Source organism: Drosophila willistoni (assembly GCF_018902025.1).
Source record: "Drosophila willistoni isolate 14030-0811.24 chromosome XR unlocalized genomic scaffold, UCI_dwil_1.1 Seg41, whole genome shotgun sequence".
NCBI lineage: Eukaryota > Metazoa > Arthropoda > Insecta > Diptera > Drosophilidae > Drosophila > Drosophila willistoni.
Window position 1 is genome coordinate 997,732 of NW_025814058.1, and position 13,747 is coordinate 1,011,478.

At 33.5% G+C, this 13,747-nt stretch overlaps 3 protein-coding genes across 3 annotated transcripts; 2 read left to right on the forward strand and 1 right to left on the reverse strand.

Annotated features, from left to right (window-relative positions):
- The first annotated feature begins 103 nt into the window (after positions 1 to 103).
- LOC6642987 (GDP-Man:Man(3)GlcNAc(2)-PP-Dol alpha-1,2-mannosyltransferase) lies at positions 104 to 2,209 on the forward strand. The gene is made up of 5 exons (XM_002065794.4): positions 104 to 179; positions 467 to 662; positions 736 to 1,194; positions 1,357 to 2,033; positions 2,096 to 2,209. The coding sequence occupies exons 1-5, from the start codon at positions 166 to 168 to the stop codon at positions 2,184 to 2,186; spliced, it is 1,437 nt and encodes a 478-aa protein (XP_002065830.3). The 5' UTR covers positions 104 to 165; the 3' UTR covers positions 2,187 to 2,209.
- Positions 2,210 to 2,643: 434 nt separating this feature from the next.
- Positions 2,644 to 5,650, forward strand: LOC6642988 (opioid-binding protein/cell adhesion molecule). Its single transcript, XM_002065795.3, has 8 exons — positions 2,644 to 2,652; positions 3,633 to 3,702; positions 3,978 to 4,304; positions 4,370 to 4,639; positions 4,703 to 4,800; positions 4,863 to 5,165; positions 5,231 to 5,401; positions 5,470 to 5,650. The coding sequence occupies exons 1-8, from the start codon at positions 2,644 to 2,646 to the stop codon at positions 5,632 to 5,634; spliced, it is 1,413 nt and encodes a 470-aa protein (XP_002065831.2). The 3' UTR covers positions 5,635 to 5,650.
- Positions 5,651 to 8,684: 3,034 nt separating this feature from the next.
- Positions 8,685 to 10,792, reverse strand: LOC6642903. Its single transcript, XM_002065796.4, has 6 exons — positions 10,532 to 10,792; positions 10,169 to 10,476; positions 9,715 to 10,008; positions 9,530 to 9,657; positions 9,056 to 9,457; positions 8,685 to 9,002 (listed from the first exon to the last, which is right to left on the reverse strand). The coding sequence occupies exons 2-6, from the start codon at positions 10,417 to 10,419 to the stop codon at positions 8,857 to 8,859; spliced, it is 1,221 nt and encodes a 406-aa protein (XP_002065832.1). The 5' UTR covers positions 10,420 to 10,476; positions 10,532 to 10,792; the 3' UTR covers positions 8,685 to 8,856.
- Positions 10,793 to 13,747: the final 2,955 nt, after the last annotated feature.

Consider the following 13,747-nt stretch of genomic DNA (forward strand, 5'->3'; position numbering starts at 1 on the left):
GTATTTACTTGCTTGTTATTAAAAGAACCAGCTCGCAATTTAACAGAAGGCATATATGTAGCGGCGATGTATTTTGCAGAAGTGTTGGCTAATGTCGATTGGTATCAGCTGATCGACAGTGTTACAAATAAGAACAATACAAATAGGCGAAAATACTTAAATATTATGTTTATTCCACTGTTTGTATAAACAATTTTCATTTCATTATCTTTTAAGTTTCGTTTTATATTCATTGTCGGTGGTCTTTTTTCAGGGCCAGTATAATCAGTGCACAAATACATAAACGCTATCACTTCAACATTAAACACATATTCCCCCCAAAGTTTTTGTTAATGTTCCACGACACGACTTAGAATATATCTGACGTGGAACTCGGAAAATACTGATATGCTGCCGGCTAAGAAGAGACCTGAATTGCTTACCCGGATGTCGCTAAAACCACAAACATATCCGCTTTGTTTTGCAGATTTTGGACGGTCTTGGCCCTTCCAATAATAGTGTTTATCTTATTCATTTCCCTACGGCAATGGCTTCTGTCTCGAAAACAAAAATTGCGTTCCTCCGCAGATAAGAATGTAGTCCATGTCGGCATATTTCATCCGTATTGCAATGCAGGCGGCGGTGGAGAACGCGTCTTGTGGTGTGCTATACGAGCATTGCAGGTATATCTGTCATAAGCAAATAACAAATATCAATTTAATAATAACAACTGTTTTGCAATCAATTTCATTACAGAATAAATATGACAACATTAAGCTTATAATCTATACAGGTGACATTGAAACATCACCAAATGCCATTCTACAGAAAGCGAAAAATGTATTCAACATATCGCTGGATAATGATAATATAAGTTTTGTATTTTTAAAACACCGACATTGGATTGAAGCCAAGAAATATCCTCATTTTACGTTATTGGGGCAAAGTATTGGATCAATGCTTCTCGGTTTTGAAGCGCTATGCAAATTCCCACCGGATATTTTTATAGATACCATGGGCTACGCCTTTACATATCCTCTATTTCGATTCCTTGCAAAATCAAAAATAGGCTGCTATGTCCATTATCCAATAATTAGCACAGATATGTTGAGAAAGGTTCAATTTCGTCAATCGGCTCACAACAATAAAGCTTATGTGGCAAGAAATCCGTTCCTTACATGGATGAAGCTGGTTTATTATCGCTTGTTTTCAAAGGTAAACCCCTAGTTATTTGATTTTGCAACAAATGCCTCTGTAACTTCCTATCTACTATCTCATACTCAAAAGCATGCTGTCTCACTCTACTTTGTGCCGAGAGCCAACACCCATTCCCAATACGTACAGTCATTTCGGTTTTAACTTATATTCTTATTATAGATGTATCAATGGACTGGCCGTTGCTCTGATACAATTATGGTTAATTCGACATGGACGGAAAACCATATACTAGAGATTTGGGATGTACCGTTTAAGACGCATCGTGTCTATCCACCCTGTGAAGTTAAGCGTTTGAAACAACTTGAGCGTGAGGATAACAATGATGACATTATTATATTATCTGTTGGACAATTTCGTCCAGAGAAAGACCATCCGTTGCAGTTACAAGCGATGTATGAACTGAGGACATTGTTGGCCCATGACGAAGCTCTGTGGAATAAAATACAGTTAATCATTGTCGGATCTTGTCGTAATGAAGAAGATTATGAACGGCTGAAAAACATGGAGGATCTGTCAAAGCATTTGTCCCTCGAACGTTCGGTTCAATTCAAAGTCAATGTTCCCTACGATGATCTATTAAAGCTATTTCAACGATCGAAAATTGGCCTGCATACCATGTGGAATGAGCATTTCGGCATTGGAATTGTGGAATGCATGGCAGCTGGTCTTATAATGATAGCGCACAGGTCTGGTGGTCCCCTATTAGATATTATTGAAGCTTCAGAAGGTTCCCAAAATGGATATCTTGCAATAGACGCTGTTGAATACGCTGAAAACATTCTACACATTGTTGTCAATTCGTCCGAAAATAATGCAAATGTTCGTCAAGCGGCAAGGTATTACATTTTAAAGACACATTTCATTACATTATATTTCATTATTTTTCTTTCACTTTCAGATCGTCAGTTGAGCGATTTTCTGAAAAGGAATTCGAAACAAACTTCTTGCGTGCTGTTTCCGTTTTATTTTCCAAAAGTAACCTAGAATAAAGTATTAATTTGCTGAAACCCAATTTACCCATTGTATTTGATTCGATTGAGAGAGTTTTAGTAAGTTAGAATAGAACTTTCATACATATGTACATGTATGTTCGTATATATACATTAAAATACGCATGAACGAATTGGAACTAGTGCAAAAAGGATTTCATGGATTTCGGAACCATTGCACTGAAGTTTATCTATAAAAAAGCTTTCTTGAGCTTTTCACTGGTAACGCATGCGCGCTAACCAGTTGAACTTTTAAGGATAAATAAAATTATACTTACTATCCTTAAATCGGAGTGTACTTTATGGTGATTGTGAAAAATTTTTGTTTTAAAAAAAACCATACGTATGTGTATAATTAAGTGTTAACGATAGAATAACAACAAAACCAATGGTATAAATTAAATAATTACTGCTTCAATAGAAATTGCAAATAATCGGAGAAACATATTATAAGTACATGAAAATGGTAAGTGTGCTAAATGAAGTTTTGAAGAAATTTCTCAATGGCAAAAAGAAAAGTGCATGCAAATGAAAATGTGGGCAAAAAATAAAAGTATAAAGACTTTGAGATGCACAAGGCACCTAGAGGCAAAAAGAAAATACTTAAATATGCATTTATGAACACACATGCACATATGTACGAATGCATGAACGTATGTACGTATGTATGTACAGATGTATGTATGTCTGGCGTTTAATGCCCATTTTAGTATAAGTGTTTGTAGGTATGTAAAATGTGCATTCATTTCATCATCACACACACACAGACACACAACCGAAATCATTAGTTGAGGGAATGGCGAAAGTTTATAACCAAAATTTCATTTATTCAGAGTCATATACATATGTACAATGCCACATATGTACATATGTATGTATGTAGTGGAAAAGAAAATCATTGTATTTGACCACTATTAATCTTAGAACATACCTACTACTTACATACATATGTATGTATAATTGTGGTTATGTTGGGTATATACATTTGTATATGTACATGTACATACATATGTATGCATTTGCATTTAAGGACTTGTCAGAGATGCCGGGAATGGAATGAGACTGACACTGGGTGCTTAAGGTCGCGATTAAACCTTATACATACATATGTGCAGGGATACGCCAGTTAGAAGCATGTGTATGTACATACATATATGCCCATTAATTAGTTTGATCGGCGTACATCTTCAAAAATCTGTAAATTATATATTTAACTCATATAATTAATTTGGGATTGGTTATAGGGTTTATTGTTCGTTTGGTCATACGATACTTAAATGAATACGAACATTTCTATGCTTGCCTTTTGGCTGCCTGACCAACCATATGCAATGCAATTAATTAGATTAAAATGAAGAAGACAAGGGGCGATTTCGATCAAATATACATACATATGTATGTGCATATTTATTGTGTGACTAATGAATTTAACTTTTCCAATTTCAGAATAATCACTTAAGGAGACTTTATTGGTTTTTCATCATAGTTTTCTTAACATTTACAATTACTTTCATCGGTAAGTAGATATATTAAATTCATAAAATACAATAGCTTTTGACTCTAAGCAAAGGAAATCTTATCAAAAAAGTGCAGCATACTTTCCAGCATATAATGTACCTGTTGTTTCAGAGATTACAATCTATCGTAGGATAAGTGATTTATTTAAATAATACTTGCAAGTGCATTTACTTTAAACACCATAAATGCTAACTTAATTTCATTGCCTTATGCAGAATATTTGTTCCAAGTCGCAATACAACAAATAATACGTTTTATGCAATGTCTTTTCAGATGGCTCGTTTTTATTACCAGAGGGCGATGCTCCAACAACGGCGCCGAAATTCTTATCTAGAGGTCACCTTTACAAAGTTATAGTTGGAGAGACTATAGAACTGCCTTGTAAAGTTCAAAATCTGGGATCATTTGTGTTATTATGGCGAAAAGGCTCCTCAGTACTTACAGCTGGCCATTTAAAAATCTCTAGAGATCAACGCTTTAAAATCGTCGGTGACTATAATTTGCAGATCAATGGAGTTAAAACTCAAGATGCTGGAGATTACATCTGTCAGCTTGGAGATCAAGAAAATCGCGATCAAGTTCATACCGTTGAAATTTTAGGTATTTTCTTAAATTTTTTGTTTGTTTTTCGAATTGTTGTCCTAAACTGAATGATATTTTTGCAGTGCCACCAACATTAAGAGCTCTGCCCCATAATGGACAGGTGACTGCAAGGAAAGGTAGCACTGTTACTTTAGAATGCAAAGCTTCTGGAAATCCTGTGCCAACAATATACTGGTTCAAGAAAGATGTATTTTCTGGACCCACCCATTTATCGGACAGCTCCACCTTGATATTGGAAAATGTCGATAGACATCACGCTGGTGTATACCAATGTTCGGCTGACAATGGTGTTAAGGAACGTGTATCGATGGACATACAATTAACAATACTGTGTAAGCAATCTCTAGCACCGTATAATTTCTGTCAAATCTCTTTATATATATTTAAATTTCAAGCTCCCCCTGAAATAACTGTCGAAAAGTCGTGGGTTCATGCTGCAGAAGGATATGATGTTGAACTCGTCTGCATTGTTCATGGAGACGTGAACTCTGAGGTAGTTTGCCATAAATGTTGTAACAAATATGCATTTATGAACTAAATGTTTATAATTTTCAGATGCTATGGTACCAAAACTCGTTTCTATTGGATCCCACTGATCGGCGTTCCATGTATCCGCGTGATGATAGATACAGTCTTATTATACGTAATTTCCAACCAACTGATTTCGGCAACTATAGTTGTGTGGCTGACAATGCTCTGGGAAGGACAAAGAAATACATTGAAGTGTCTGGACGACCTGGCCCAGCTGATTTCATTTCACCAGCTTTAAGTGGATTTCTCGATCATTACAATTTAACATGGACAATCGAATCCATACCGCCTTTGGACGAAATCAAACTCCTCTACAGACGACTATTGGTATTATCAAAATTGGAAAACCATTTAATAGATAGTTATATGAAACTAATTGCAAAATGTTTTAGATGAACGAGACTTATCAACATCCAGGCAAATGGCATGAATACCATATTAAGCCAACTCCAATAAGGACCGATGGCACCCATTATCTAATGTCCTATGTAGTGAAAAATTTGGAGCACAATGCAGTGTATGAAGCAATTGTTCAAGCTAAAAATAAATATGGCTGGAATGAGGTAAGTACCAAGAAGAATATAATGCGAACATTGCGAAATGCCTTTTACAATTCCCAATTTTCATTTAGATCAGTGACATTCATCAGTTTTATACACGAAACCATGATCTTCTTCTTGATATCGATATGGAATACAAAATGGGAATATCGAATAGCAATAGAATATCAACATCGGTCGGTGCAATAGTTTTAACTAATTTTTTGTTATTAATTTATCAAGTTATCAATATATAAGAAATAGTTTATCCAATTATTTGCGTATATAATTTAAAATGTGCCTTACAAAAAATGTAGCAAATAATCTGATACTTGTACTTGCATACATATGTATTAATATGCATTTATGTTTATGTGCTTAATAGAATTAACTGACAAACCTGTATTATTCATCCGAAATGATTTTCAAAATATTTCAATAGTTTGATTCTCAAAGGGATTTTTAAGTTATTATCTTCTTGTTAGATCTGTGAGTTGGCTAGGCTTACATCTTATGGATAAGATGCATAAAATTGCATAATTATTTGATTTAAACTATCTAATGTTTCTTTTTTTTTCTTCTTAGATTTCGGTTAAGACAATTTCACAATTATTAACTTTCAAACGTTTCGTAATGAGAAACGAATAGAAATCATTAATTTACCACCAACATTAAGTCTAAGAAGATTCTGATAAAAATAACTATATTTAGTAATTTGAGTTAAGATGTAAATATATCGCGTGTTTTTTTTTGTTATCGTTTAGTATCTCAAGAGAATTCTCATAAGTTGTGGTATTTAGTTTTCTGTGATCTTTTGCAGTTGTCGTTATGTTTAAATCTAAAATTCATAAAATCGATTTTAATCTATAATTTTTGGTCTGCAATATGTAGTCAAATAAGCTATGCTATGAGTAAACCATCGAAGTATGGATGTACGTACATAAATGTTTCATAAGCACATACATTATGCATAAATAAATGCATACATACATACATATGTATATAAGAGAAACCTTCATCAAATGGACAGTATCAAAAATGTCTGAATAAGTGCGAATTCAGATAAATTTCCTTACGTACACACTTCCATACAAGACGTAAATAAATTACATATTCATACAAGTCTTTATGTGTAAGCATATTTCATAATTATTTATGTTATATGCATTGTACATTCAAAAAACATAAAACAAATGCCACATTTAAATGATGACAGAAACTTCTATTCGATTGAAGTCATTGTATAAATGTGGTTGATAGTTGAGTCGGTAAGAATGAAACCTTAAATTTTAAATAGAATAAAAAATGTATAATTTTTTTTTTTGAAACAACACACACACACACACTCACACACATACTTACACTTAGTGCATACATACTTACAAGTGTAACGAAACCTGTTGTAATTGAATTATGTGTATGCAACTGCAAGGATATATCAAGAATTGTTAAGTGTTTTGTAGATACATTCGCATTATAGACTTGCTGTTATATATTAAGTACATATGCTGCAAGTAATAGCATTACATCTAATCAACATAAGCAATAACAAACAAATACGAGAACATACACAAAAAGTATTGACGATTAACACCCCAAATATAGAAGGCATACCAATATGTATGTACATATTTATAGACAGTATACATATATATATATAGTTAAGTGACTTGCAACAGTTCATACAAGAATAACGAAACAAAGAAACATACATTCATACATACATACATACGTACATATATAATGATTATGATTAAATTAATGATTTAATGAAAGCGAATACTAACACAAAATAATTTGTACAAACATATCTCATCTGTATCTAAAACAGGCATAGGTAACACACAGACAAGTCGATCCAAGAACTATATTCGCTAGTCTGTGCGTTTGCTTTCCTTTAGTAATTATTTATATACATACATAAGTATTAAACTGTAATCCATTTAGTTTTAATTCAAGGATAGGATACAATCAACCGACAAACCCAAAAAAAACCCACTCCTTTCTTTGCATACACAAACAAAAAAGAACAAAGGAAAAACTTTACTTCACTGACAGATATAAATTGTACATACATATACATATACATTGCATAATTCTTTTAGTTTTTGTTAAATTCATGGTATTTGACATATACATTCATACATACATCCTAAAATCTAACATATAGACAGAAAGAAAGATTTGTAAACGAAATAATAATTGATAATTGGCATGATATATGATGTATGTAGTATGTATACATATACATATATATATATATATTACAAAAGAAATTGTAATTTATTGAAATATTAATATTGAATAGAGATTGGCATGGGTATATCTCAACATATATACATATGTAAATCATTTCAAATGAAATCGTATTCATAAATTACCAATTAGTAATGCAATAGCAAGTATTGTAAAACTCTAATCATAGGATGTGAAATGATTCGTTTCACAATTCGTTAAAGCACGATGATACCAGAATAATGCCCATGCAGAGTCTCAAATGCAGATATATAGAATATATATATATATATAATAACCAAAACATATGAATGTATATTTGCTAAAAACAAAAAAAAAAAAAGGAATCCATAAAACAGGGATATTCCCACAAAATGTGTTTTCCAGCATCATCATTTTGAATACGTATGTATATATTTAAAAAATCAAAAATGTAATTGTTTTAAAATTGGTAACCAAATTTTGGTTTCCCTCTGTGTGTTTTTTTGTTCTTTTTCAAACCGAAAAATTATTTACCATTTTGACGTTGTTTGTTGTCCTAGAACTGACACCGACACAGAACATGTATTTTCCAAAGTTAGTTATGAATCAGTTCAAGGATAACATTACATACTGGATAACGATACTAATTAAAATGATGGTGCTACGAATCTTTTATGAGAAAAATCCAAAAAACAAAAAAAAAAAACATAACAGAAAAATGAATAACGATGAACTCTTATGGAATATCCTTTATATCAATTGGAGACGAATCACGTAAAATCGTATATGAAATAATGCATCTAAAACTTTTTCTCGTCTAGACATAACTTTAGATATAGTCAAAATCTTAATAGTATTATCATATGAATGACATTACATAGGAGAAAATAAATTTATATAACTTTTAACATGTAAGTTTTAAGTACTTATCATGATGAACATCATACATAACTTAAAAAGCACAAATAAATACTTTTACTAGTAGATTAAATTCTTTAACATATCCATTCGTTACGTACTATATATTTCAAAAACAAACAGTAAGTATCCCTTAAATTAAAATACAATTTATTCATATTAAAAGTCTTGCTGCATTTTCACAGTAAAAGGCATGGCCAAAGTTTAAGGGCCGTCTGTCTTTTGGTTTTATTTACCACAATTTAGTTCTTACATATAAACACATATAGACATACACATACATATAAATTTCTAAACATTCTAAAATATTCTTAATTGTTTTTAAATGGATTTCAAGACTTAGTCTAGTCTAATGTAACGGCATCCGATGTTGGCGATGAAACGGCAGGCTGGGCATTGGGCTGAACAATTTTTGTTGGTCTGAATGATAGTAGTTGAATTGCTTCACTTAAGCCATCTTGACTAGTTGTTGAAGTGGGCCAATTTCCTTCTGTAAAACATTTAATTAACTTGTGTCCAATTGTAATTGGTTTACAATGTTACCTGATGTATGAGATGTATAACGATCAGAGCTGTTCATTTTGTAAATTGATATCTTTGTGGTATTCATTGGCATAATTCGTGTCTGGTTCCATGTCACCGTATTTTGATCCGATTTAGATGCTTCCCATGGCATTGACCATCTTCTCATTTGGCTTTCCGGATCGGTGGGAATGCCATCAATCACTTCTCCAGCTGCAGCCTCGGACCAACGTCGCTGTCCGTTTAACGGAAATAAAGGAAAATTCAATGGCGATTTCACATTTCGATAGAAAGGCATTTTCATTGAGAGCAAGTGACCCGGATTTGGCAAAGGACCTCTTGTGTGTTCGAATATGGCTTGCATTGGGATTGTGTCCCGAAATGTTTGTTGTGGAGAAGAGCCGCGCTGCTGATCGAGCACAACTTAAGGAAGAAAGAAGTACAAACGAAAAGCTTAACATCGATAGAAATCATAAAATATAATTGTTTTATTACCAGACTCTGAAATTCCAATTGATATGGAGCGCTGATCACTTAAAGAATTCCCCTTGGACGAGTCCATTTTCATACTAGTGCCACAAAAGTTAGGTGATGGAGTTTGGGAGCGTTGATCGTTCTGAGATCTAGAAAAATTGTGTAATTGAATGAATTGCAACTTCAATCATATGCATTTGTCTTACTTTTGTTTCAGTACGCTGCAGTCCTGTTCATGTGGAAATCCTACCGGTGATTGGCAAACACAGCAGCATGTTAGCGATGAAAATGCATCATAGCTGGCGGCGCAAAACTGATGTTGAATGTTTATAACCGATTGGGCATTCTCGAGTACAATTAGTTCGTTGTGTTCCCTAATTCTTTTTTGCTCCATCTCATTGTTAATATTGGGAGCTTGGTCCACAGATGATAAAGTAACAAAATCTTGCAATACCGCCAACATGTGAGTCTTGACGGTGCTCGTTGCCATTGTGGTTGCCCTATGTGAATGGAAGAAGTCAATTAACTAGGCCATCATGCTTTAAATGATCTCTAGTATCATCATATGTGTATCACACTTCTCGTATATATATGTATATGTAGGTACATATGTATAATCTGAGATTGATTAGTACTAGTTTAGCACCTATTACTATTTACCTTGCCAAATCATTCCAAGAATTTGTCAAATACGATGTTGGGTGATTGTTGAAAAGCGGCTTTTCGTTCAAGGACCATTGCTCTAGAACAGCGATCGAATGTGCTAATTTACAGCCGGCAGTACACAAATTGTTTAGAATACTCAAATAATTGATCCAAGCCGCTGAGCATTCGCTTAATGCTGCTTTTGCTGAAATCGCTGTATTGCTTCCACTACTGGATTGCCCAGGATTAGTGCAATATTCCTCCATGGCGTCCTGAGTGTTGATCGCCAATAAACACTAAAAGAACGTCCCTCTTGAGTGAAACTGCAGAATAATTGATAATTAAAGTCTTTTAAGACATCCGTTAATTAATCCTCACCTGCCAATTGTTTTGTTTTCAGCACCGTTTTCGGTGATTATTGCACTAAAAGCCAAAATGGGGTATTGGACATTTCTTTCAGTACATAATTTTGTTTTTTTGCACTTTGTTTACTGATATTAACACACAATCGATGGATTCCCAGCTCTAAAAACCAAATCTGCAACTAAAAAAAATTACTCAATTTTCTATCTTTAAATAAATACAGCTGATTGTTAGTTGAACATGTTGCAAGGGGGGTCGCAACTCGATGGAAGCATCCAACATGCAACAAAAGAGTGCAACTTAGAACAATAGAGTAAAAATGGTGAAAAATAGTACCAACATCAGGTAAAGGAGTCGAACTCGAGCAAAGGAGTCCAACAAAAGAGTCGAACTCCGACAATAGAGTCGAACATGCAACAAAAGACCAAAAGAGAACGACAAGAGATAGAAAGAGCATACGGTCTGTTCTAGAGCTGGGAAAACCATCGATGGTCAATTCTGGCAGTTTAGACGACTCCCAGTATTTTATGTTATCGACGATCTTACCATCTTTAGTATCAGACTCAAAGCTTGTTTAACAGAGCTATGCTAACTGAAAGCTTCCACTGTTAATCCAGCTTTAAGTTTCTGCTATTTATCAAAGCCGTTATTATAATGACCGAATTGAATCAAGAAAATTATAAACAAATTACGTATACAGACAAGCAAAGCATAAACATAATGGATATAAGCCCGATTTATAAATAAAGTTGTCTTAATAAAGTAAGAACCACAGAGCTAAGATGTGTCAGAATAGGTGTTCTGGTTTCTATTTTTAAATTCTAAGAATTATCTTTCTTAAGTCGACCATAGTATCAAATGGCATGATGAACTTACAGTTTTGAGTAAATACATATGTTTTAAAATCCCCTTTAAAGCTAGTTTTTAAAACTAAAAAAGTATTTTTAAAGATTAAGCCCTGTGAAGACCATTTCATGGAATATTTTTGATTTATGTTTTTCGTTTATATTTGTTTATTCTAAACTTTAATCTAAACTGATTAAATGACTCTCTCAGGTTGACGTAAAAATGTTTTCTATTACTTTCCAAAAAAAAAAAATGTTGCCTTCATTTAAAAGTGATATGAATTAACGTTATTAACGTTCCGTTTTGGAATTAAAAATATATGAATGTTTCGAATATTTGGAAATTTTCGAATAACTCTCCGTGATTTCAAGTCTGTTTTTGAACCATCGTTTAATATAGGAGCAATACAGTTTCTAGCTGAGATCATCCGAATATTTTATGTACATATATGAACAAAAAGTCAAACTAAGTCAGTCACCGGCTCTTGTGGTCAGTTGTCGGTTTGATTGCCAATGATTTTCGCACAACCAGAGAGGCCGACTGATGAGAGAGAGGTAGAGGTAGAGGTAGAGAGAGAGAGAGAGAGAGAGAGAGAGAGTAAGAAGCATGTCCTGTGTGCTATTGTAATTTTATATTGTATCTATGTAGGTGTGTTTGTATGTATGTTGTACGCATTTGAAAACAGGTCGAGAAAACAGCTGACTTAAAGTAATAAAAAGCGGTATCTCTCTGCTCTCACTCTCGGGTTTTTGTCTCTAAATTTTCAGTGGATTCGTCGAAGCAAGAGCAAGCCTAGAGCAAGCGTCTCTGCATTGGGGTTGGATTTGGCCATTTGGTCGTGCAATCAGACGCCAAGCAACCACCGAGGGAGCAGCATCGTCGAAGTAGTCGCCATCGTTAGTCGCTGCCAAACGAGCTCCACCATCGGTTTTCCAAGCTAATTCATCGCGATACATACATAAATATGTGTGTGTGTGTGTGTGTGTGTGTGTGTGTCTGTATGGATGTACATACCCATACATAGATAACTAAAAGAATAGTCGAAAATTGTGTGTGCTAAAAATGCTTCAGTGTGAATACTCAATGCGTAAGATGTCCATGTCCATGTTCATGTCGATGTCGTTGTCGATGTATGATGCCATCTGTGTGTGTGTTTTTTCTTTTTGTTAATGTACATGTGTGTTTTTGTGTTTTTGTGTCTTTGTGTGTATATGTATGTGTACCCATATAACTGCAATTAAAATTGCATTAAAGTTTAATTAAATTTTGTGCACCGATGTGTGTAAAAGTTTGCTGGCGAAAATAGGAAAAGTTGAAATGATTACAGCACCAAAGTTTGCAAAAATAATTTAAAAGTTTGCAATCTAATCAAGAGAGCAAACGGGACAAAATAACGGACAACCAAAAACGTAGCTGAAAATCGAATCGAAACTTTAATTTTACAGCGATTGGCGGTGAGTGGGAGATGAAAAATATTCTTCATTCTTGTTGATGTTGTTGTTGTTGTTGTTGCTGTTGAATATTACATACCAACGAACATTGCTCTATATTCATACATACAAACATACATACATCTGTACATAATAGGTAAATAAAAAGCCTCTATTTTTCTTATTTACCCTTTTTCCTGCGCATTGTTTTGCAGGTCGCGTATCCTTGCCTATTGTTGATGCTTCTTTTTTTTATAGTCAACAAACACAATTTTAGTTATGCACATATACATATACATAAATTGGTTAAAAAAAAATCTAAAATTGAAATAATTTTAAAACACAAAAGATCTTTATGTACATTTCTGTGTGTTTGTGTGTGTGTGTGTGTGTGTATTTGTGGAGAGAGACATGCAAAAGTTATGCCAACCGAACCGCGGCATTTGACCGCAAGGGGTCATTTCGTGGACACAATTGATATGGTTTTAATATCATTCAAAAGGTAATTAAGTTACGCAACTTTTAAACGGACAGAAACCAACAACATTTTAATTGCCAATTTAAGCAAATGTCACAATAATAGAATTTATAGCTCACTTTTAAGAGATACCCATGGTGCAAGAAATTAAAAAAAAAATCTACTTATTAATCATATTTTATAGATCTAAGATCTCTTATCGACCAACTTAAGCAAGGTATCGTGGCATTTCATGGATAGAACCAATTTTATAATAATTTTTAATAAAGTTTAGGGTAAAATAAGGTTCGATATATTTGAAAGAAAGTTTTGAATAGTTTTAATTAGAAGACAGCTTTTTGAAGCAGTCTTTTTTTGTGTTTTATAATAAATGCACATGAACATATTTTTTAAATGCAATAAGAGACAAATCTCTTAACTCTATTAGCGAAACCTCAATATTTTTTTCTTTTGCTCTCTTTGAAGAACAGCAAAATA

Bases quoted from the DNA above. Each gene is read 5' to 3' on its own strand.
- LOC6642987 (XM_002065794.4), top strand. The intron at 663-735 runs GTATATCTGTCA...ATTTCATTACAG, and splicing joins GTGCTATACGAGCATTGCAG to AATAAATATGACAACATTAA. The intron at 2,034-2,095 runs GTATTACATTTT...TTTCACTTTCAG, and splicing joins AATGTTCGTCAAGCGGCAAG to ATCGTCAGTTGAGCGATTTT.
- LOC6642988 (XM_002065795.3), top strand. The intron at 4,305-4,369 runs GTATTTTCTTAA...ATATTTTTGCAG, and splicing joins TCATACCGTTGAAATTTTAG to TGCCACCAACATTAAGAGCT. The intron at 5,166-5,230 runs GTATTATCAAAA...AAAATGTTTTAG, and splicing joins TCCTCTACAGACGACTATTG to ATGAACGAGACTTATCAACA.
- LOC6642903 (XM_002065796.4), bottom strand. From the start codon at position 10,419: ATGGAGGAATATTGCACTAATCCTGGGCAATCCAGTAGTGGAAGCAAT. The intron at 9,458-9,529 runs GTAATAAAACAA...TTCTTCCTTAAG, and splicing joins AATTGGAATTTCAGAGTCTG to TTGTGCTCGATCAGCAGCGC. The intron at 9,003-9,055 runs GTAACATTGTAA...AATGTTTTACAG, and splicing joins TTATACATCTCATACATCAG to AAGGAAATTGGCCCACTTCA.